This window comes from Pieris brassicae, chromosome 4, assembly GCF_905147105.1.
Source record: "Pieris brassicae chromosome 4, ilPieBrab1.1, whole genome shotgun sequence".
Taxonomy (NCBI): Eukaryota; Metazoa; Arthropoda; class Insecta; order Lepidoptera; family Pieridae; genus Pieris; species Pieris brassicae.
Window position 1 is genome coordinate 11,880,009 of NC_059668.1, and position 21,946 is coordinate 11,901,954.

The 21,946-nt window shown below is 32.1% G+C and overlaps 1 protein-coding gene across 1 annotated transcript; it reads left to right on the forward strand.

Annotated features, from left to right (window-relative positions):
- The first annotated feature begins 617 nt into the window (after window positions 1-617).
- Window positions 618-21,607, forward strand: LOC123708480 (START domain-containing protein 10-like). The gene is made up of 6 exons (XM_045659210.1): window positions 618-804; window positions 10,040-10,187; window positions 15,892-16,024; window positions 17,683-17,802; window positions 18,170-18,320; window positions 19,867-21,607. The coding sequence occupies exons 1-6, from the start codon at window positions 634-636 to the stop codon at window positions 20,233-20,235; spliced, it is 1,092 nt and encodes a 363-aa protein (XP_045515166.1). The 5' UTR covers window positions 618-633; the 3' UTR covers window positions 20,236-21,607.
- Window positions 21,608-21,946: the final 339 nt, after the last annotated feature.

The window sequence follows — 21,946 nt, forward strand, 5'->3', positions numbered from 1 at the left end:
GGCTTTTAGCGACATGTATATCGTTTGTATATAATAAGGTTCTCATGTAATAAAAAACATTTCTACTAAAGTTCTTTAAACATTAAAACTATATATCATATAATGTAATGCTACATCTCCCACTGTTAAGTACAGGATCATACAAATATCTGGTTATGACTCCTTTTTTGTATCATGTCTTCTTAATATGTTTGGAATATGATTAAAGGTCCAAGAATCCAAGTTTATTAACCAATTTTCCTCGGGGTGTCAAAGGCAATTTCCGCATTACGCAGTGCGTTTGACTGCACTACGGAAACTGAAAAACGACAAGCATAACTCTTTACTCGGATATATAAAGTTATTTTTATTTTAACTTTATTATCTATATTTATACCTTAATTTGTATATATGCATAAATTGCATATAAATACAGATTTGGAAGTTCGACAAATCCAAAACGCTGTCCAAGACAATGTAATAAAATTAAACTCCATAAAAGCTAAACAGTTTTAAACCCCACTGTTAATATGCAAACAAATAGCGCTTTTAGGACGCGGTCGAAAAAAGCTACCCTGCGCATGCGTGCCTTGCCGAGTCCCGCGCGGCCGGTAGTAGTGTGTCATTTGGACCGCGTACTGTGATGTCGCGCGAATGGGCGGTACTGGCTGGGTGCGTGGTGAGGCGCGAGTGGCAGACGACTCTGATTTCCAAACCTTAAAGAACCTCCTTGCTTCTGACATCGGCTGGAATCTGGAGTATGAGAGGGACGGCGTCAAAGTTTGGGCCGAAGATGCCGCCCATGGCGCGCTTCGGACCGTCAAGGTTTGTTTAATAATGTTACAAGTGTTTAAATGATAATGGTGAAAAGCTTTTAGCATAATCAATATGTATATTGAGCTAATATTACGATTACTCTTATTTGAGTTTCGTATTTCCTATGTTATGTATGTATTTAGCGTAAAGGGATCTTCAATTGTCAGCTATAAAAAAAATATTCCTTAACCATGCAAGTAATATAGTAGCAATTTAATTATGAATGTGTTGACAAAAGTTGACAAATCTATTAAAAAGAAGTGAGCATTAAATTTAAACTGACGGAATTTAGAATGGTTACTTCTGTCCTTAAGGACTAAAATATTTTAGTTTCGTAGTGAATCTTCTATTAAAAATGTCATGAGATTTATCTGGAAAGCCACACACATTTTTAGTCATGAAACGTTTTTATTTTAACCCGTAAATTACGCTAAGGCATTACGAGTCTAACTATGACACAAGTATGTTGAGAGTGTCATGTGATAAGAGAAAACTAATTTTAATTGAGGGCAACTCGCTTGGTACGAGCCGACACTTAGCGGAGCCAAAATGTGAAAGTTTCCTCACGTCTCTAACTTCACCCACTTGTAATGACTCTTGTTAAAAGTAGTAATAGACAACTTTTGTTTTCGAGTTATCTATTAAAACGAGTGTACATTAAGTAGGAGCAGCAGAAAATAAAGCATCGGTACAAGATAGGCCGCGCCTCTATCACCTACTTGAAGGAAGGTTTTTGTGGCTAACACACGCAGTCGATTTTTAGCTCTAAGGCATGCTGGTTCCTTCACAATATTTTCCTTCACCGTAAGAATAAGTACGCACCTAAAAAGTAAAGTATTGGTGTACAGCCGTGATTCGAACGCAGGACCTTTGGGTTGAGGGGTGTACGCTTAAGCTACGAAGCCAACACTCCTCCAATTTATGAAATAATCGTTTTAAATTCACATTACTTTACTAAGAAAAAGGGATGTTATAAATGTACAAAAAAATCTGAATACAAAATAGTACTTTCTTTCTTAAGTGGCAATTTAAACACTAACCAAGCGTTTAATTCTGCGATACGAGAAATTCAACTCAGACCAAGTTATTGCTTATCCCATTTCTTAGGTTTAAAAAATTGGCACTTTGAGCAACATTCTAAGCGCAATAGCTAATTATTGTACTTGTTTTCTCATAAGGCGAATTTATTCTTATTAGTCTATTAAGGATCGGAAAGATATCTATAATTTAAAGCTCAGAATAAAAATATTCACATAAGCTACAAACATATTTGGGCAAATGTATAATCAATTTTCTGCTGAAAAAAAAACGTTACAACAAAATGTAAATAACTTTTTACTAAATATTAAATCACGTACATTTATTTTGAGGCTAATATATAATTACTAGCCGAAATTTTATTAAATATTATGAAGCAAAACGGCTTCCATAATCTAGAAATCTTCAAGGGTCAAGTTGTCTTATTTATTGACTTAGATCTGACATTCTACAAGAAGGGAAAAGAAATCTATAGTTTGATTTAACATTATGTTACTACATTAAGGATTATCACTAACACACCATCAATCTGGCTACCGCATGCGGTACTGCAGAACTTTACATTATATTCCTGTAATTTACCGAAGTAAATAACATGCCCATTTTTATATGAAGATAGTGAATTACTTACACTATTTAACTAATAGGAATATGAAATTGTCTTAACTTGAACCTTAAATTGACTTCTGTCAAGAAGTTTGATTCGTGTACAATTTCAGAGCTATGCTGAAAACAAACTTCGAACAAAATATCAACATCTTCCAACTAATCTTCTCATAGAATTATCTCATATTATATGCAGACCACGAGTTTGTTGTCATAACTTCCGAAGTCAAACTATGCAGAGAATTCGTTTGCTGTTGCGATTTTGTCTTCAAAGCAAACAAAATTTATAACTATCGCTAATTGTGTATTCATTTATTTGAAAATTCATTAAATTCTTCTTGTGAACGTTAAGTGCGTTGAACAAACTCAGTTATGAAGTTGCATAAAATATAATTAAGAAATAATGATAAAAATAACTAAGTTACATAAATATATTTTATAAAATGCTGTATCTGATATTATATTTTATTGAGTTTTTGTTATCAATATAAAAGTAATATGCGTATCTAGTTAGTATATTAATCAAAGTATTATTAATGGCATCATAGCAGTTTTCATCGCCAATATATAGGAGACCGTCCATATTAAACATGAAAAATACGTTTAGTAGAAAATAGTCCCTTTACTTCAACACATTCTTCAAACGTTTCACAAATGAAATCGACCACTGAATATTAAGGGGAAATTTGACCCCATAATTCTACTTTATGACATCACTTCCGGAGGGTTCATTTACATGCCTAAATTAGTGTTTACTAAATAAATGAAAGATAAAGCTTTTTTTGTAACTTACTCTCAGTAGTTAGTTAGGGCTTGTTTTGGGAATTAAGCGCCAAAGTTAGGAAAAAGTATAAACATGCTGAGTAAATAAATAAACGCATTATAGGGACGTTTTATGACTGAACACTCTTACAAATACTTTAAATTAAAAAACAAATCAAAATCCAAACAAAAAAAACAATTACATTTTGTAGTGACATTCTAAAGGTTGTGAACATACAATAGGCAACGAATCGTTGAGATACACTATTCATTTTGGTTAACCTTGTACATAATATAATTTTATGAGAACTAGCGTTTTACCTATGCCTAACCTGTATCTTAAACGCCTTCCAGTTTATTAATAAATTGGCTAAGTTGTTTGTCATTAGATGTTTATTGTTTTTTAAACTAAAAGAAGGTAGAATCTATTTAAGTGTTTGCAATTGGTTAGACCGTAGTAAATGTTAACTTCGATAAAGAATTTTAAGTCTTGTGGATGAGAACCTCTGGAATAGATATAATTTAGTGTCGTTATTTATTTAATTATGGTAACTAACACAAGGTTCGAATTCAAGTTCTAATATATAATTTTTTGAATAATTTACTTGTTAATAAAATATGATAATTTTTATTTGAGAATAGTAGACTCATGAATAGAAATAAAATTATATACACCACTTAATAAGTAAACTCTACTTAATGTCACAAACTTTTTCTATTAAATATTTTATGTTTTTAATAACTGACATTGTTATATTCTGCAATAGCGAGAATTATTTCGAAGCAGCCGTTACTGTGCTGTACAATTCTTGTCTTACCGACGAAGCGTAATTAAATACGATCTGTTGAATACGACGAGTTTCTAGGAAAATGCATTTGATTTTAACGCAAATGTATGAAAATTAAATTTTCATTGCTCTCGTTAAACGTGCATCTGCATTTTCTATTCTAATCACATTTAAGATATTTAATTTTAATCTTTCTTGAAAACTCTGTAATATATATTTATGTTTAAAACTTTAGATGGTATAAACTACTTTTATTTTAAGGCCGCGACTGCTGTGAAGAAATTGTATTTATATTCGTTAAAGAATTTATAATATCTATTTACTTAATTATTCCAATATAATAAACACATGAGACTGTGGTGTTGTCAAAGGTGGGGTTTTTTGACCCTTTACTAATGCTTAATTTTAGTATAAAGATACAAGAGGAAAATTTTTTTTACGCGAAATAAGTTAGGTGGTGAACTTTCAAAATGAAACACAGTGCTCGTAGCTAAGTGTTAACTATCTTTAATGGTGTAGAACAAACCTGATAACCAACATAAAATTAGGTATTGCGACGCTGGATTAACAAAACTGTAACTTAAGGTTTTTATTGTTTCAAAAAACTAAGTGATCCTGCAACGAATGTAAGACATGTTAACATATTTTAAATTACGGAGAATAGGAATGTTATCTCAAACTATATGGATGTATGAAAACAAATGAGGTTATTTATTACGTATAAATCGCTCTTTATTCTTAACTGAAATACACATGTAAGTTAGCTAATGTTAGGTTATATAAGTAATGTAGCAAAAACATTACATTAGCACTTAAGTAAATGGTCGATTAGACTTTTTTAGACTGACGAGTACACCACTAAGTGAGTTTAAAGACGAGATTAACAGTGAGAAGCTGCTTTGATTATATATACCATAAATTACAATGTTCATTCATAAAGTCTGCCTTCGTATCATTTATTTAGTTTACTTAGCTTATAAATTTATAGACAACTAAATGAAATACATTACACCACATTTAAATTTGTCCATTCAGTACTAAATTAGCAGCTCACACCGGCTTCGCAACGAGTGTAATATTTCAGCATCCAGCCCGCAGGCCAAGATAAAACTTGCGCCATTTTATAACTAATTCGAATATAATATTAATCTTTTATTTAACCTTTTTTATTTACTGGAAATATTTACTGGAAATATAAATGCATAAAGTATAGTGTATAACTCAAATGGCCTAATTTGAAAATATATAGGACTTTTGAAACTATTAAAAATGTCAGCGAAGGCTGTGTCAATAATTTTATCCCATAATGTAATAGTCACTAGTCGAGGTCGCATCCGTTGGGGGCGAGGAGAAGATTGCCTTTAAAAGAACTTGAATCAATTTTGCCCGGCCATCAACCGTAGGGCTACCACTTCTAATTTACAAGGAAATTAATGATTCTAAGTGATTGAATGGCTGAAGTGGTTTCCTTTCATTAACATGACAATACTTTCGGTGTTTCTGGGATCTCAATCTCATTATTTTGATTTACAATCTTAAAAATCATATATTTTTTAAACCTGAAAGATCGTGTTAACAGTTAGTTAAGTTTACTAAATGATGTATGAAGTAAACATTTTTTTTATGTAATAGGAGGCAAACTGGCAAGAGGCTCACCTGATGTTACGCGATACCGCCGTTACCGTTACCGGTACCGTTTTTTTATGCATCTTGCATCTACTACTGTCCTAATTTATCTTTTGTGCAAAGCAATAATAATTATTTCATGGGATTGTGATCTTCCGGCTAATTGAGGCGAACAAAACGAACTAAGTCAAGCAAAGCGTAAGGTTTGTGAGAATAAATGTTGTACCGTCCTCCTATTACTATTGGGTAGATATCTTTTTATCTTATATTACATGCGCACATCGCTATATATTTATAGTATTTGTTATCTTAAATAAGCCCCAAGTCTAAATTTATTTGACCTTTACTTTGGTAGCCCTAAGTGAGTCAACATATTCTCTGCGGTCGAAATCAAGAAAAGATTTCCTAATAACTTGGCAGACTATTGTAGCGTGTGCTGTTATTAAATTATGGTCTTATTTTTGATGTGAATAGTAAAAAAACTCTTACTCCTGGTAATGTTTGGCCAGACTGTCAAATTTATTCGATTGCTTTTAAGACATGAAGCTTTACTGTGCTTCGGTATGTATCAAATATGCTTGGTTTATGTTGCTAGTTTAGACGTTTACATTGAAATTACTCCAGATGACAATATTCTCAGCAATAAGTTATTCTATTATTTTAAACTGTGCCATATAATTAGATCAATATAAACGAATAGCTGTAAATAAATATAATGCACTGTTGGATTGGATAAAATCCAAAAACCCAGAAACCTCAAGTAATACAGCCTTTTATAACTCGTGTCGTGTCAATGAACTCACGATTCGCTATTCTTTTTGTTTATTCAACTGAACACTTTCTGGAATTAATGATGAAATCAAATTGCGACAGAAGATTTTTTTATTTAATTATTTTATATATATTTCCAAGCTCTAAAAAAATGGGTGGTAAATATCGGCAAATATTTTTCTTCTTTAAGCGCTGCTTTTACTGGTTTAGTGTTAACAATAAAGATCGTCTGGTATATAGATACTTATCTAGTACTAGATGAGTATGCGTCTACTCTCCAATGGAACTAGTACGTCGGTAACACTGAAAATATTTAGAACTGGCCACTTAGAAACATTGTTAATGAAAACTTTTTTTGAATTTCAATTTTAGAACGCTTTTTTAACCTACTGTATAATTTGTTATTTCTTTTTGTGAATTGGCGGCAAAACTAAAACTCTTGTTACACGTGAAATGAACCTAATGCGAGATAATTTTCTGTCAATGATTTATAATGGCTTTCGTTGTGGGCTTTCCCAACAACAAAGCTATGATAGGCTGCGATTAGCATTTCTTAATGAAGCTCCATCTCGTGGCACTATTTACAAGTTGTTTAACGAGTTTAAGCGTGGACTTAGCAATCTCAATGATGATTCCCGTGATGGACGTCCTTTAAAAGCGACTACTGAAGATAACATCAGTGCTGTTTGACGCATAATAAAGGAAGATAAGAGAGTGACCTATCAGTAGATATGGGCAAGCATAGGCATTGGTATGAGTCAAGTAAAAAAATATTACACGAACATTTCGTCAGGAAGTCAGGAAGCTTTGTCCCAGATGGATTCCCTATACTTTTACTGACGACCAGAAACACCTCAAATGCTGTATTTGACATCATCAGAGGTGATGAAAGCTGGATATATTTCTACGAACCCGAAACCAAAAGACAATCAGCTCAGTGAGTGTTTCCTCTAGAGGATTGGCCAACTAAGGTAAACAAGGAAAAAACTAAGGAAGAAAGGTCATTACGTGACAGTTCCAGAAGATGGAAGGACCGTTACTACAGACTGGTATGTCAATCACTGTTTGTCTGTTGTCTTTGAAAAAATTCGACAGCAGCGCCCTCGAAGCAGTATCCTTCTTTACTACGACAATGATTCAGCGCACTCCGCAAAACGGACTGTTGAATATTTTACTATGGCAGGTGTCGAGATAATGAGTCATCCGCCATACAGTCCTGACCTGGCGCCCTGCGACTTTCATTTATTCCCAAGAACTAAAAATAAATTTCGTGGCGTCGCTTTACCAGCCCTGAAAATGTGGCGTAAGCGTACGAAAATGGCATTGAAGAGGAAGAATTTTCCATCGAATGCAACGATGTATAGAGAGGAACGGAGATTACTTCGAAAAAAAAAAAGTATTGGCAACAGTCTACATTAAGACATTTTTCATTTTCTAAACATTTCCAGTGTTACCTAAGTATGTCCTGCAAACTAAAACGTCCACATACACTAGGCCAGATATCAATTAAGAAACTTTATTATATTTACGATTGAAGGATTATTAGGCGAGGTTACTATTCGTATTATACATACAAAATATACATAAATTAATTTAATTCTACAATCAAAGTTTTACAAATAGATTGAGCCAAGTAACAATTCAAGAGAAAAAAAGCAAGAAAATGTAATATAAACACAAGAAGGTTTACTTCCTCTATGAGTATTAAGTCTTTTCCTCGAAAACTAGCTGGAACCGGAAGAAAATCATATTGTTATATATACTTAATTTGTTCTAGTAACCATACACTTCATAATGTCATCTGACAAACTCAGAACTCGTAGATATAACGCTACGTTGCGACGTAGCATTGTAGTTTTGTTTATGAACACTTACTCGCCAGGGAAATAGTCCAGAAATGAGTTTCCTGCTTTTTGATATTTTACAAACACAGTTTTCTTGTAACAGTTTCTTTTCTGCTTTTTCATATAAAATATATATGTTGATTATATATATTTTAGAAACAATTGAAAGATGTTCAAATATTTTTTTTTATAATGGACATATTATACAGAGACATTCATGTAAATTAAATTAAATTGGTATACATATAACAAATTTATATTTATTAAGTCTAAAAAACTAAAACGTTTATGGGTTGTGAGAAATTATAAAATATTCAGTAGCACTGCGTTAAGCATTTTCCACTTCGGCTATACAGGAGAAAATATCGGGTTGAAGATATATTTTATCTATTACCGTGTACAGATATTTTTACTGCTATTTTACGAAGAATATACCCAAATGTTGCTTTATTAAGAAAAGTTAGAATTTAATAGGCGTCAGTAGTAATAATTTTTCAAAATTAATTATTAACTAAGATGATGATATTATTATAAACATCGTGATCAGCAAACTATCTCCGTCGATTTGGCAAGAATAAAATAAATCATAATAATAAATACAATTGTTTATTTCGGAAAACATGGTTCCATAATTATGTTAGTAATTACAACTTAATAACTTAAATCTAAGGGTTAGTAGGGTTCAATAAGCAAGCTTTTAAAACTGTACTCTATAACCATGTAGTCTTATATATTTAATAATAGGATATATATCGGTCTATATATATATGGAAAACCATTAATTCCATTTCAATTTATACAGTGGTCTATTCCTTCGAGGCTTCATTCCAAGTCTCAACATGCGAAAACTCAATAATTTTAAAACTAATTAAAAAATAGAGGCTTTCATTAAAATGTTAACTAAAAATATAGACAAATAAATCATGTGAAATAATTATAAACTTTTCACGTCACGCCATGTGAGGAAGTGGCAAAGTTTTAATTATGTCGACTATAGAGCCGATGGTCTAAACGCAGATCGATAGTGGAGAAGGTTTACCGCAATTTGTGAGCCATTTCCCTCTTCTAGATATCGATAAACGTATATAATAAGTGTCGTTTCAACTTTAGGCCCAATATACAACATTATTAAGGTTACTAGTATACACTTTTTGTCATTTAATTCCTTTTATACAGTTTGGTATAATATGTGTAATCTGAGAAAGAGAGAGATAATGCTATTTTTTGTGTACGAGCGAACCGTGAAAACGACTCCCGGTGGGAGTAATCCCTGGGCGACCTTTAATTGTTTAGAAAAAATACTCCTTCCGCGAAGGCAGTGAATGCATCCATTAAAATGGGTGTTCATGGTCTGCGATGACGCCCTTTTTGGCGTTTCATATTTAAAAAAATGTGTTTATTTATGACGGTAGTTAGCATGTATCACTTACCTTTAAAGAGTTTTTGATAGGGTAATCATTGATACACGTTCATTAAATTCACATTATCCACTTTTATGGTAGCTATATTTATATCTTTATATATATATATTTGGTTTATTTAAGGAGGTGTATTTTGATATTCCTAGGTTTTTTCTAGTTAAAAGGTTTAAAACAATCATAAAAACCTACTGTGTTTTATTTATTATTTTTAATATTTTTCAATGGTGCAGAAACACAACTAACCAATACGTAATACGAAAGGTTTTTATTTCAACAATATCTCTTTTAATTCTTTAGTGAATTACAAAAATAGCTATTACATAATACATAATAGCTATTTTTGTGTTCTTTCTTACATTCGCAGATTTTGATTTTTTTATTATTTCAGGTGGTTGCGGATTTCGAAGACGTGGAACCGGATGCACTTTACGACGTGCTCCATGACCCAGAGTACCGGTCAGTGTGGGACACGCATATGTTGGCGGCCGAGGACGCCGGCCACATCAATGTCAACAACGACGTTGGGTACTATGCCAGTGAGTAACAAGACTTGTATACCGAAAAATTTCCCCAATTTATATTCATTTATATTATCATGCCTTTTTCCCGAAGGCATTGGCAGAGACCACGGATCTCCACTTGGTATGGTCCTGACATTCGTCTTTCGATTCATTCTCGGTTATATATATAATGACATTAACAGTAAAACAAACAGAAACAATAAAAATATTATGACGTAATTTGACGTAGCTATGAGGTGTCAGATTACAATTCATATTCTGTGGTGAACAGTAAGTTTATAGGCCATTTTTATTTAACGACGTAAGTTTTAAGGGTGGTATCAGTTTTATCTCGAAGGAGGGTGAGGTTATTGTCCCCTGAGCATGCTACAGAGCTGGATGAGGAGAAAGGGTGCAATTTTAGACACGCGGCTTTGTCAATCCCCCTTAGTCCTACAACCTTTTATGCATCTACTCACAGGAACGCAATGTTTTCAAGTATTCCTATAAAAGATAAGATTTTTTTCCATAAACAATACATTTTTTTTAATTCGATTTTCTTAATTTTATATTAAATCTTTGCAAAAGTCATATTTTATCAATTGTCATAGTTAATCAACCAATGTCTTTTGCTCGAAATATTCATGTTCTTTTTATTACTAAAAATTGAGATAAAAATATAATACATCCACAGGCACATTGCTGAGTTATATTTATTATGTCAATATAAACAGAAGCACTGTGTTGACACAAAACAAATATTCTTTCGATTCTAAGGAAGACAGCCAACATTATAACGCAAATACACACTCAGTTCAGACCTAAATAGAAGCAAGCTCAGCTAATGCTTGCTCAAATTCTATGACTAAATTTAGAAAATATAAATAAGGACAATCTACAATCACTGTTATATCTCGTGTCAATGACAATGTTCCAATTTATGTATTCTAAAAGTGGATTAGTTTAACTTGTTTCATTAGATATTAGGGCATATTTATAAAATTTTAAATTATATACGAAGTTTATTGTATGCCAAATTATCTACACATCAAAAGGTTAGGTAAGCCCAGAAAGACCATCAGATAACAATATGAGTTAGTCTCGAAGCGCGGCTAAACGCAGATGACAATGCAAATAGCCAACGTTGGCATGAATGTAAATAGGCGACGTGAAGGCATGAAAAGCATCAAGGCATGAATACCACTGCAGGTATGAAACGTGATAGCGTTGTGATTCAGGAATGCGAGTTACAGAGTCGAACTGAGAGACACATTAAAATTTATGATCATGAAATTTATTTTAATCAAAAATATTTTCTAGAAAAAACGTTGGAGGAGTTGGTATGTCTATCTCAATAATAATATTGTTTTTAAGAGAATATTAAATTTTGTGACAATGGTTAACATGAAAGGAACTATATTTAAAGTTTAAAAGAAACATATACAATATCTACAGTGAATTTAATTCATTTTAACATATATGTTACGTTTCGCGTTTTAAAATCATGCACGTATGTTTTATAATGTTTAAGTCAAATCTTTATACTTACGCACTATAATCATATTTACAAATTTTGCGTTAAATGTTTGACTAAACAAAAGTTAGCTCCATGGCTTGCCGTAGTGTGTAAGTGCATACAATAAATTGTACCAAATTCTGTATATATATATATATTTATGTATGAGCCCAAATTCCACGATGTCTCGGTGAAGAAATGTGGTAGATAGATAAACACAGAACGTATTTCAGTTTTTAAGAGGATGTTAGACGAAAATTAAAATAAATATAAACTTGTATTATTTACAACAAAAAGAGCTTTTAAATTAGAGTGAAAAGTAATGCACGAGATTCATAAATATTAATTACTCTAGGTAGTGAATGCGACCCTGTTGCAATGCGGGCTTCCTAGCTTTATGCGAAATACAGCTGGTGTACTTGACAGAAAAAAGCTCTTTTTTTATAAAATATATTCATACATTTATTAAAATATAGCATGTTTGGACGTAATCAAAGGTAGTGTTAATGTTTATTGGAATAAAAATGTTATTTATATCTGATTCTTATATCTTTGTAAGATAGTCTTTCCGTCAAGAAAAGAGCATACCAGTGATGTAGTTGTACGTACGACGGTATCACTTAACATCATATGAGCCTCCGTTTAGCTAATACTTTAGAATACCAGTCGCAAATGATTTTAAGACTGTCAATTTTATAAATAGCTTTAAGCGTTTAATTGCTTTGTAACTCAGCCATAGAAGGCTGATTTTTTGACGTTTGAAAAACTTCAATACGTTAACTGCAACACGCAAGAGTGACCCGGAACAAAAGACTGGTTGGATTCAGTACAGTTGCCAATAATTCCAACCCAAATCATACGACCGAAATAAAAATTGCACACAATTTAGAGTATCGCATATTTTAAATGATTTGTCTAACATGTTTCATATGCGATAATAAATATAACAAAGGATGTTGATTTATGTATTTATGACAGCCATAAGTGCAATTTGTAACATTTTCTGGGAATCATACCAAATTTAGTAAAGTTTATCTCATACGGTATTTGAATTTAACGACATTTATTTAGTACATTTGATAGGTTATCTTTAACATTTTTACGACATAAAGCGGATAAAAATGCACGGAACACCTAGTTATTTATAGTTATTTTATTTAATCATTCCTGTATGTGTATATTTTTCTATAATGAACACATTTTTCGCTTTAAACGCGTCAGTGGAGTCGTCGTTTCATTTAGTATTAAAAAATCACCACCATCGTACCACCTCTTAAAAGAGCGACACACTCGAGATCCTTTTAACATTGTAAGTATCTATGAGTAGTTTCACTTAACGTCGGATGAGCCTTTAGTCAGTTTCCCCCTATCCTTTAAAACTAATAAAGCTTATTTTCTATAATGACTTTTATATAATCTAATTCTTACATAATATTCTAATTATGAAATGAAATACAGACTTTTATTGGCATATTATTAACATACTTCTTTAAGAAACAAATTAAATGAATGCATTATTCTCCTAACAAAACAATGCTTTAAAACAATTTTTTAATTATTAAAGTACAATGTGCCGACCAAGGAGGATTCAATTCAATTTAAGTACACATTAAATGTGGGGAGCGCGCTGCGCGCGCAACGTGCTGGTTCCAGACCAATAACAAACTTTTTCCATTTTAGCGCTATTTCGTACATACGAATTTGAGTAATATGTTGTTGGATAAAACTTTAGTGGCAAAAATGTCAAGCAACACCGACGATACTGTTTATAATTTAACTCCACCTGACATTCTAGAAACAGCTACGAAACTGACGAATAGTCTTTTGCCAGAAAAACCAAGAAAGGCGTACGACAAATGTTTCCAAGACTTTATAACTTGGAAAATTAACAAAAAGGCTAACTCATTTTCCGAAATGTTCCGTTTTGTTAGCCTACTTTCAAGAGTTATCGGATAACTTTAAGTGTTCGTCCTTATGGTCTAAATATTCTAAGATTGAAAGTACACTGAGTATTTACAGCGAAATTGATATTACCAAATATTCAAAACTTGTATCATTTTTGAAACGTTAATCACAAGGATATAAAGGTAAGAAAGTGCCCGATAAATTATATCTTCCAACGAAGGTAATAAGTATTGATTTATTAGATATATATGAAATTTAAATAGAATATAGTAGTTACTAAACGCCATCTCACTAAGTAATTGCTTTATACATAGATTTTTACTGGCTTCATATAACTTAAGTACTTATACTATTGTAACAGATTGCACTAATATATAATAATATATACCATAACGGGCAAATATTAGCAATTATGTAAACAATACATAGAACTGCGACCAAATTTATGTAGCAATCCTTCCTTCTTTTTGAATGACATTTCTGGGAAATGCACCCAACAAAGAGTTGGTATTAACAAATTTGGAATGTTGGGTAAAACGACAACCAGTTATCTTAATCTTCCAAACTCAGATTCGTACACGGGACATTGCTTCCGCAGAACTTTTACGACCTTATTGATGCTGGCGGAGACATAACAGCACTAAAGCGTCACGAAGGGTGGCAGTCAACAGCAGCTGCAGAAGGCTACATAGACGATTCTATAACTAACAAAATCTTAATATCCAATTCGATACTCAATTCCATAGAAAATAATAAAAATTAAATTAATATAAACGTTCCGTTGTCAACCCCGACAACGACTAGCTCTTATAGCGCCTCCCAACCTGGTATTCAGGTTCATAATTGCAATATTCAAAATGTGAATAATTATTATAATAAATAATCTGTTTCTTTTATATTGCATTTTATATAATGAAGCTACCGATAGCCATGAGATTAAATAAAGTAGTGTACGCAACTCCATATAATTAGGTATTAAAACACTCGTGTACTCTTATTTTCAACTTCATTTATGTTTTAATACCCTCTATCACATGACAGCTGCATAAACTACTATTCTACCTCCCTTGTGAGGAAATCTTTAATACAGCAGTAGCAATTCCTATTAATTGCATTTTCAAAACCAATCCGCTGATCATTCGGCTATAAACAATATACGTAAAGGTCGGGGATTTACTTTATATCCAAATTACATCAAAGGGAGTTTACGTATGTATTAACCGCGTTTATCGCAATTTCATATTATACACTTTATATAACAAACTAAAATTTAATATCATGAATAAGGACGGTGGTGGAAAAATGTGAATTACTTGGGATAGGTAAATTTTACGTAAAATCAATATTGGAAACATAGAAACCTGTCAGAAAATTGCGTTTCTCAAACGTAACGACGTTTGAACTAAAATACTAAGTATTTTCTTGCTGACAAATGGTGTTAACGATATCATAAAGAGACGGAATTATTGTTTAAAAAATTGCACTGATTTCAAAAATAGTGTGTAGGAGTTACAAAATACAAGTTGCTAACTGAAATAATGTTTATTTATTTATTCACAAAAGTACAGTAATACAGTAAATCCTTACAGTTATAATTCCAATTCGATAATGTCCAAAAAATTTAATGAAATATACACAATAACTCTACAATTCATGTTATAAATATTTATTGCGAAATAAACAAAAGTATCCGATAGTTGAAATATGTTCTACAGTACTGATATTGTGTTGTAAAGTCGTTATATTCGTAATATAAGTATTCAGTCCACATTATACAATGGTTATGAATAATAAAATATCAGTGGTTATTTCAAGAGATTATTTTACAATAGATGCTTTCGATAATTACATTTCCAATTATGTGGTTTGACCTATTTAATGTGGAACGCGAGGTGATTTAATATTCATTTTATGATTGTAAAATCCTTTCGTGATTACTCACTTTATTTTAACTTAATTTTTTTATAAACACAGTAGGTATTCTCGAGTGATAGGTATATAAGATTGAAAAATTTGCTAAGGTTTATTTATAGTATAAGGGATAATAATACATTATAAATATTTTTTTATAAGGCAGTGGCAGCAAGGCAGATTTTCTTATTCTGTCTCATTCCTATAAAACACTCACATACAGTGTAAAAAGTCAACAAACTGACAAGTCTCTAAAATATAAATTATTTCATTATCATTCATCATTTTTTATTTAAGTAAAAATAATAAACGAAAACACTACTTTATACGTAAAGAAAATAAACATTTGGATCAAAACAGAATGGTTTTAGTTTAGAAACCAATGTGATGATGAACATTTCTCTTCAGTGTCATGTCCAGCGCCGCTCAAGAACCGTGATTTCGTGCTGCAGCGCTCCTGGCTTGACACGGGTGACGAGAAGATGATCCTTAACCATTCTGTGTACCACAAGGACTATCCACCAAGAAAAGGATTTGTTAGGTAAGGCTATTATTCTCTTCCTTCTAGTTTGACTTTGATGAAAAGATATGCTTATTCCCTATTAAAGCCTAAGTTTGATTTGAAATATTTCAAATAGTAAACATGCTTCAAGGCACTATATTTAATAGATTGTTAGATAATACAAAAAAGCGTGGCAAATTCGATCGCATCTCATTATGCCACTCTAGATAAGATATGCCTCAATCCGTATCGGCCTTGGTGAATGTACTGTGGAGTTCATGACATTGGCGTTGTAATTATTTAGATTCGTTTTCCTTCTGTAAATCTCATTACTATTTGCCAGTTTAATATACCCGATGATTAATTTATATCTCTCAATATATAGTAATTACACAACACTCCGAATGATAGATCCCGTGGTGTGCGCGAGTGAATGATTGTTTGATGTCACTTTTTGTACTATTCTTCAGGAAGGAAGAGTGAAATTTATCTTAAAAATAGAAATAAGAAATTTAGAAATGTATGCTAATGAACTAACATAATATCTACGTGTAGTCTATTATTATTAAAGTGCCATATGTTTAGCATTATTAGGTCAACCAGCACAAGGTACACCTTGTACCCGATAGATTCAAATTTTTCACAGACTTCATTGACTTTACATTGTTAAATATGGTTAATTTCAACGTTAAACAGGAAAGTGACTGATATATCAATCAAGTACTATACAGCGTAATAAAACAAGTACAGTCCAGAATAAACCTAAAGATGTTGAAGTAAAAAATGCAATTTAGTATAAAAGTTTGAAAAAAAATAGAAAGGAAATTTTGTCAGTTCCGTTACTTGGGATAAAAGCTGGCTTAAATATTCATTTCCTCTGACACTCTTAACTTTTTATTAAAAAAGTTTCACAAACTAGGTTTAGCAAACTTTTCAATTTATGTAGACTAGGCATTTTTAAGTGTACACAAAATATTATATCATCATTGATGAATAAATATTTTACGTGACATGAACATTACATGGAAGTATAAATTATAATGGACAGTATTTTATGGAGATTAAGGTAATAAAATGAAACCGTGCAAATTGTTGTTGGCTTTATCTTATGATTACCTATAATTATAAGTTATTGTGAAAAGGCAACTAATATATACGATTACATCGTCAATCACTTGTTTACATTAAACATTATTTACTATGACGTTGTCTATGACGTCTAACAAAACGAGCTGAATATTTTTTGATATAACTTCATAGTTTTGGTTTTAACCATCTTGTGTTAAAGAAATAAATATGAAGAGTACACTAGAAATGGTATAAATTATTAAAATAATTGGATAAATCCAAGTATGAGTATTAATACAAACTTATTCTAAATAAAAAAATTATATAAAAAACCAGTGGCGCCACAACCATTCGTCAGATTTCTGAATTTGTTTTGCGATCATTTGCTTTTTTAATAGGCAAGTAAGTAGGTGATCTTTCTGTATCCGACACTTGAAATCGAATTTTTTGAGGCGTGCCTTGTGCGTGGTTTCCTCACGATGTTTTCTTTCACCATATGAGCGAGTGTTAAATGCACACATAGACAGAAAATTTCATTGTTGGATTACTTTTAAGAGTCGTACGCTACTAGGCCAACAATAGTTCATATTAAATAATTTTAGTAATAATAAGTTCATCTTTAATTCCAGGGCCTTATCGTTGCTGACCGGGTTCGTTGTTCGTTCGAGAACAGTCGGTCCGGGTAGTTGGCTGGGCTATGTGTCTCGGTCTGATCCGAGAGGCGCGTTGCCCGCTTGGCTTGTCAACAGGTCCTTGTTATTGCAATGTTTATATTACTTACTTACTTATGTAGGTCTCTTACGTGTTCAAACACTGGCTGACATCATCGAGCCGAGATTATTTTAACCAAAATGTCATAATGACTTTGTAGTCCTATTCTAGAAAATAACAAGAATTTAAATTGGTAATATTTTTTCTTTAGACAAAAATATTTCTTACTAATCATGACAAATAATAAAATAAACCTGTCAGAGATTTAATAATATTAGTGAGTGTATAAGTAGTTGATTTGTCGCAGTAAAGTAGTTAAATCAGAGAGTTAATTGAATCTCTAGACAGTTAATTAAATGTCGTAATATATAAGAAAATTCATAAAAATAATATTATCTTCTTCAGGGTAACAGCACAGCTCGCTCCAAGATTAGTTCATCAATTACAAGCAGCTGCCCGTCGCTATCCCGGGTGGAAGGCACTAACTGATCACCCTTACCACAAGCCCTGGCGACACCCTGAACAGGTTCCCTCATATAGAATTAAACTTGAAGATGTAAGTGCTTTGGCGATATTAGCAATAGCAGTTATTCCAAGCTGTTTTTATATGCATTAACCTAAACCACTTGACTGGTGGTACGCACAAATAATAATCATTTCTGATTTCAGATTATACCGATATGTAGTTTTAGTTAGAGTTAGTAACAATTCGATCTTAGTTGCTATGTAATGGTTAGTAATAACTAATAGTGGGGCATAGCATATCAACGTTTTAAGATATGCGCGTTTTGTGCGTGTTACACAGAACGCGCAAATGTCGGGAGACATTTAATTGAGTCTTTATTTGCAAAAAGCTATGTCCCTATTTCTTTTCTTTAATTTAGGGGGAAATGTTTCTTCTATATTGGGAGGTGTAAGAATTGTCATACTTGCAACCTAAGAATCATTAAAAATGTAAATAAATACGTTTTGTACTCAAAGGAAAAGTTTCCAAAGAAATATTAGTGATCGAGTGAGTTACAAAACAAAAGCTGTTTTACGAGTCCCGGTTACACTAACTTCACATAAGTTAGCATCGTCTTTTAAAGTAATCGTTTTTCGGAAATAAGCCTTTATTGGTTTATTTCCTTCTCTTTGAGGAGTTCCTTGTATCACAACCGCAGTTTGCAGACTTACGAAGTATCTCATTTGGAGAATCGGCTTTCCAAGCTTTATCCATTATTTTTTTGTACGCTTCGATTGTTGTCGACATTTCAAGAGATCTTGAGCTATCGAAAAGAGTGGAGGCCTTTGAAAGGGTTTTGCTTTTAATGTTTGCTTTTGATAAAATAAACAGCATTTGAATTGAGATAATTATCTGTAAATGGTTTGTAAACAATTTACATCGCCTGTTATAAATTTATATTTAACTTTTTGTGTTCTGCGGTTCCACCTGAATTAATTCGGTCGTAGTCTATAGATGTTTAAAGTTTTTGTCGCTAAAAAGGCTTTTAAATGCAAAAATATTTTTTGTTAGACACATGGTATCGAGGACTTGTAGATGTTGATGTCTTCTATAAAATGTGTAGTACATAACATTGCTCTATTTACAATAGTTACCGCAGCGTAAGTGATTAAAAACAATGATTATTTTTCACACCTCGTAATTTCATACAGAGCCTTAACTCCAAAATTACAACAACCTATGTTCATCAGTAATAACGAAGGGTTCTAATGGTGAACTAATTTTCTTATTAAGGGTCTATTCAATATAAAAATACAAACAAACATTCAAATCTTCTAATATAAGTACTAGTGAAAAGGCCACTGCCATTGGCAATAAAAAATAACAAATAATAATAATAATCTTTTATTTATACTCTGTATAGTATTTTATTATATACATTCATATTATAAACTTTATACGTGTATGTACAGTATGTTATATATAGTCTTTTAGTATGTTTTATACCCGCTAACAACTTTTATTATGTGTCTAAATGGCTAATAATATCCCTTATATTATGTGAGATTCACTTTCCAATTGAGATGTCGAGAACTTGTGATTAATAAATGCCAGATGAAAACTAATAGATTATAATAGTATTTTTGAATATTTTCAGTGCATTGACCCGGATGCTCCGCCTCCGCCAGCTCCTCCGCAGGAACCAAAACCAAATACATCCAAGAAACTCTCGGTCCCACAAGTACAAGTCAAGGAAGTAGAGAGTCAGAGTGTCGAAGACTTGGGAGACATATCATCAGAGTTCAGCGTAGAAGTTGAAGAACTTTCCGACCTCAACATAGACCCTACGAAGAAAAAAGGAAAATTCTATAGACTAGTCAAATCAATGAAGAATAGGCGGAAAAGCGTTCAAGTGACAAAGAGCACAGATAATCTAGTTGATGGGAAGCCAGAGGAAAAGCAGGAAAAGAAAAAGCCGTTTAAGTTTCATCGTAGGTTCAGTTTGAGTAGGGGTCGGGAAGATTGATATTGTTCGTTAAGAGTCAAGTAATAAATAATGGTATGAATTCTAAGTAAAGAAATGTTTCGGTTGTGTATTGAGCTCGTGGTTATATATGGGTACTCATTTAAGGTCGTATATGTAATGAAATGGTTTAGTGATGGGTCTCGTAGCAAAAGCGTAGCATTCAGGTACCCGGCATTGCTACGAACTACGGGAACGTAAAGAGCACATGATATATTTGTGTTTTGTTTTTTTGGAATTTTAATTTAATATTTAATTTAAACAAACTATTTTGTTATTAGCTTGATATTTTATAACTCATAAAAATGTTTAAATTTATTACTTCCCACGTCATTACATAAACTTGTTCATGAGTACCGAATAGTAGAATTGCTACCATTTACTGTGATCGTATATGTTAAAGGAATATTTAAGTGAATTGTTCGTTGTAGCCGGTTTTATACGCCCTACTTGATGTTGATGTAGTGATGTTGTTTGGATGTGTAAAAGTTATATATTACATTTTATACAAAGTTTCACACGTATTCTTCTGTGAGGATGGCTTAACATTGTGAACTGAGTATTTAATGCATTAAAGTTATTAAATGCCATCTTTAGCAAAATTTCTGGCTTGTCTACTTTTAACCAAAATATGATTTATCGCTTAGCGCCTTAACATTTTGGATTGGAACGCACTTATAAGTGCAATTCTCCATCTTTGTAGAGTTATAGGTGTTCAGTGACGTGGTTGGCTGAAAATATACTATCTTCACTCTTTATCTAGCAACATATCTATATTATGATTAAGCTTAGTGAACCTTCAGAAATCAAGGGGAATGTCGGCTGATTCTCATTATTGCAAAAAAGCTAATGAATTTATGGTGTGTTTTGTTTCTTTTAAAATTGAGGAACTTAACGAAACCTATTCTGATAATTCCCTACTATTTACAATTTCACCATAGTATGCATCATCTTTAAACCTAAATCTTGAGAAACATATCTATATACAATTTGGTAAATTTTTTCCAATGTTACAAGTCTGCGCATCAGACATTGGCCGTGGTAACTAGGTACAAAGATTGTAAGTTTGTTATTTCTACATTTAAATATTGTAGATAAATTAAAACTTACTTAAAAGGTGTTTATAAGTAAAAACTATACCAAACTCATAAGACCAGTGGATGTAGCTTAAATGTATAAAGGCTTTTGTAATGAGCTTTATAAAGTTATATTCTTTTTATACTTCAAGACGTGAAATAGCTATAGCGGGTGTAAAAGTATTTACATTTTACCTTAACTCTTTTTATTAAATTAAGTAAAGCTTCCACGAACTTCCGTTGTATTATTTTATCATGTATATTAATTAATTCAATTTTAAACACTTAGCCAGTCGTACGGTACAAGTCACTTCTTTTGCTTTATAAAAATAATTGAAATAAATTTGGTTAAGTTAATGTGGTGTTAAAGAAATTCTTAATAAATCATGAATTTCACTTATTATATGATGAATGCTGTACCACGAACAAATAGTTATTAAATAAATAAATGGCCAGCCACGCACTCGCGAGCCTTCTGGCCTTGAGGGTCCTTTGGCAGCGGGACCACTTAACTTCAGGTAACTTCAGGTCTGCCCATTTGCCCTCTGTTCTATAAAAAAAAATTGTAAGCTATGTACTAACTATTTCTACTTACAAAGTTTTCGATCAGTATTCTTAAACTGAGACATATTTATTTA

Excerpts from the sequence above, each read along its gene's own strand:
- LOC123708480 (XM_045659210.1), top strand. The coding sequence starts at position 634 with ATGGGCGGTACTGGCTGGGTGCGTGGTGAGGCGCGAGTGGCAGACGAC. Across the intron at positions 16,025-17,682 it reads CCAAGAAAAGGATTTGTTAG|GGCCTTATCGTTGCTGACCG; the intron begins GTAAGGCTATTA and ends CTTTAATTCCAG. Across the intron at positions 17,803-18,169 it reads CCCGCTTGGCTTGTCAACAG|GGTAACAGCACAGCTCGCTC; the intron begins GTCCTTGTTATT and ends TATCTTCTTCAG.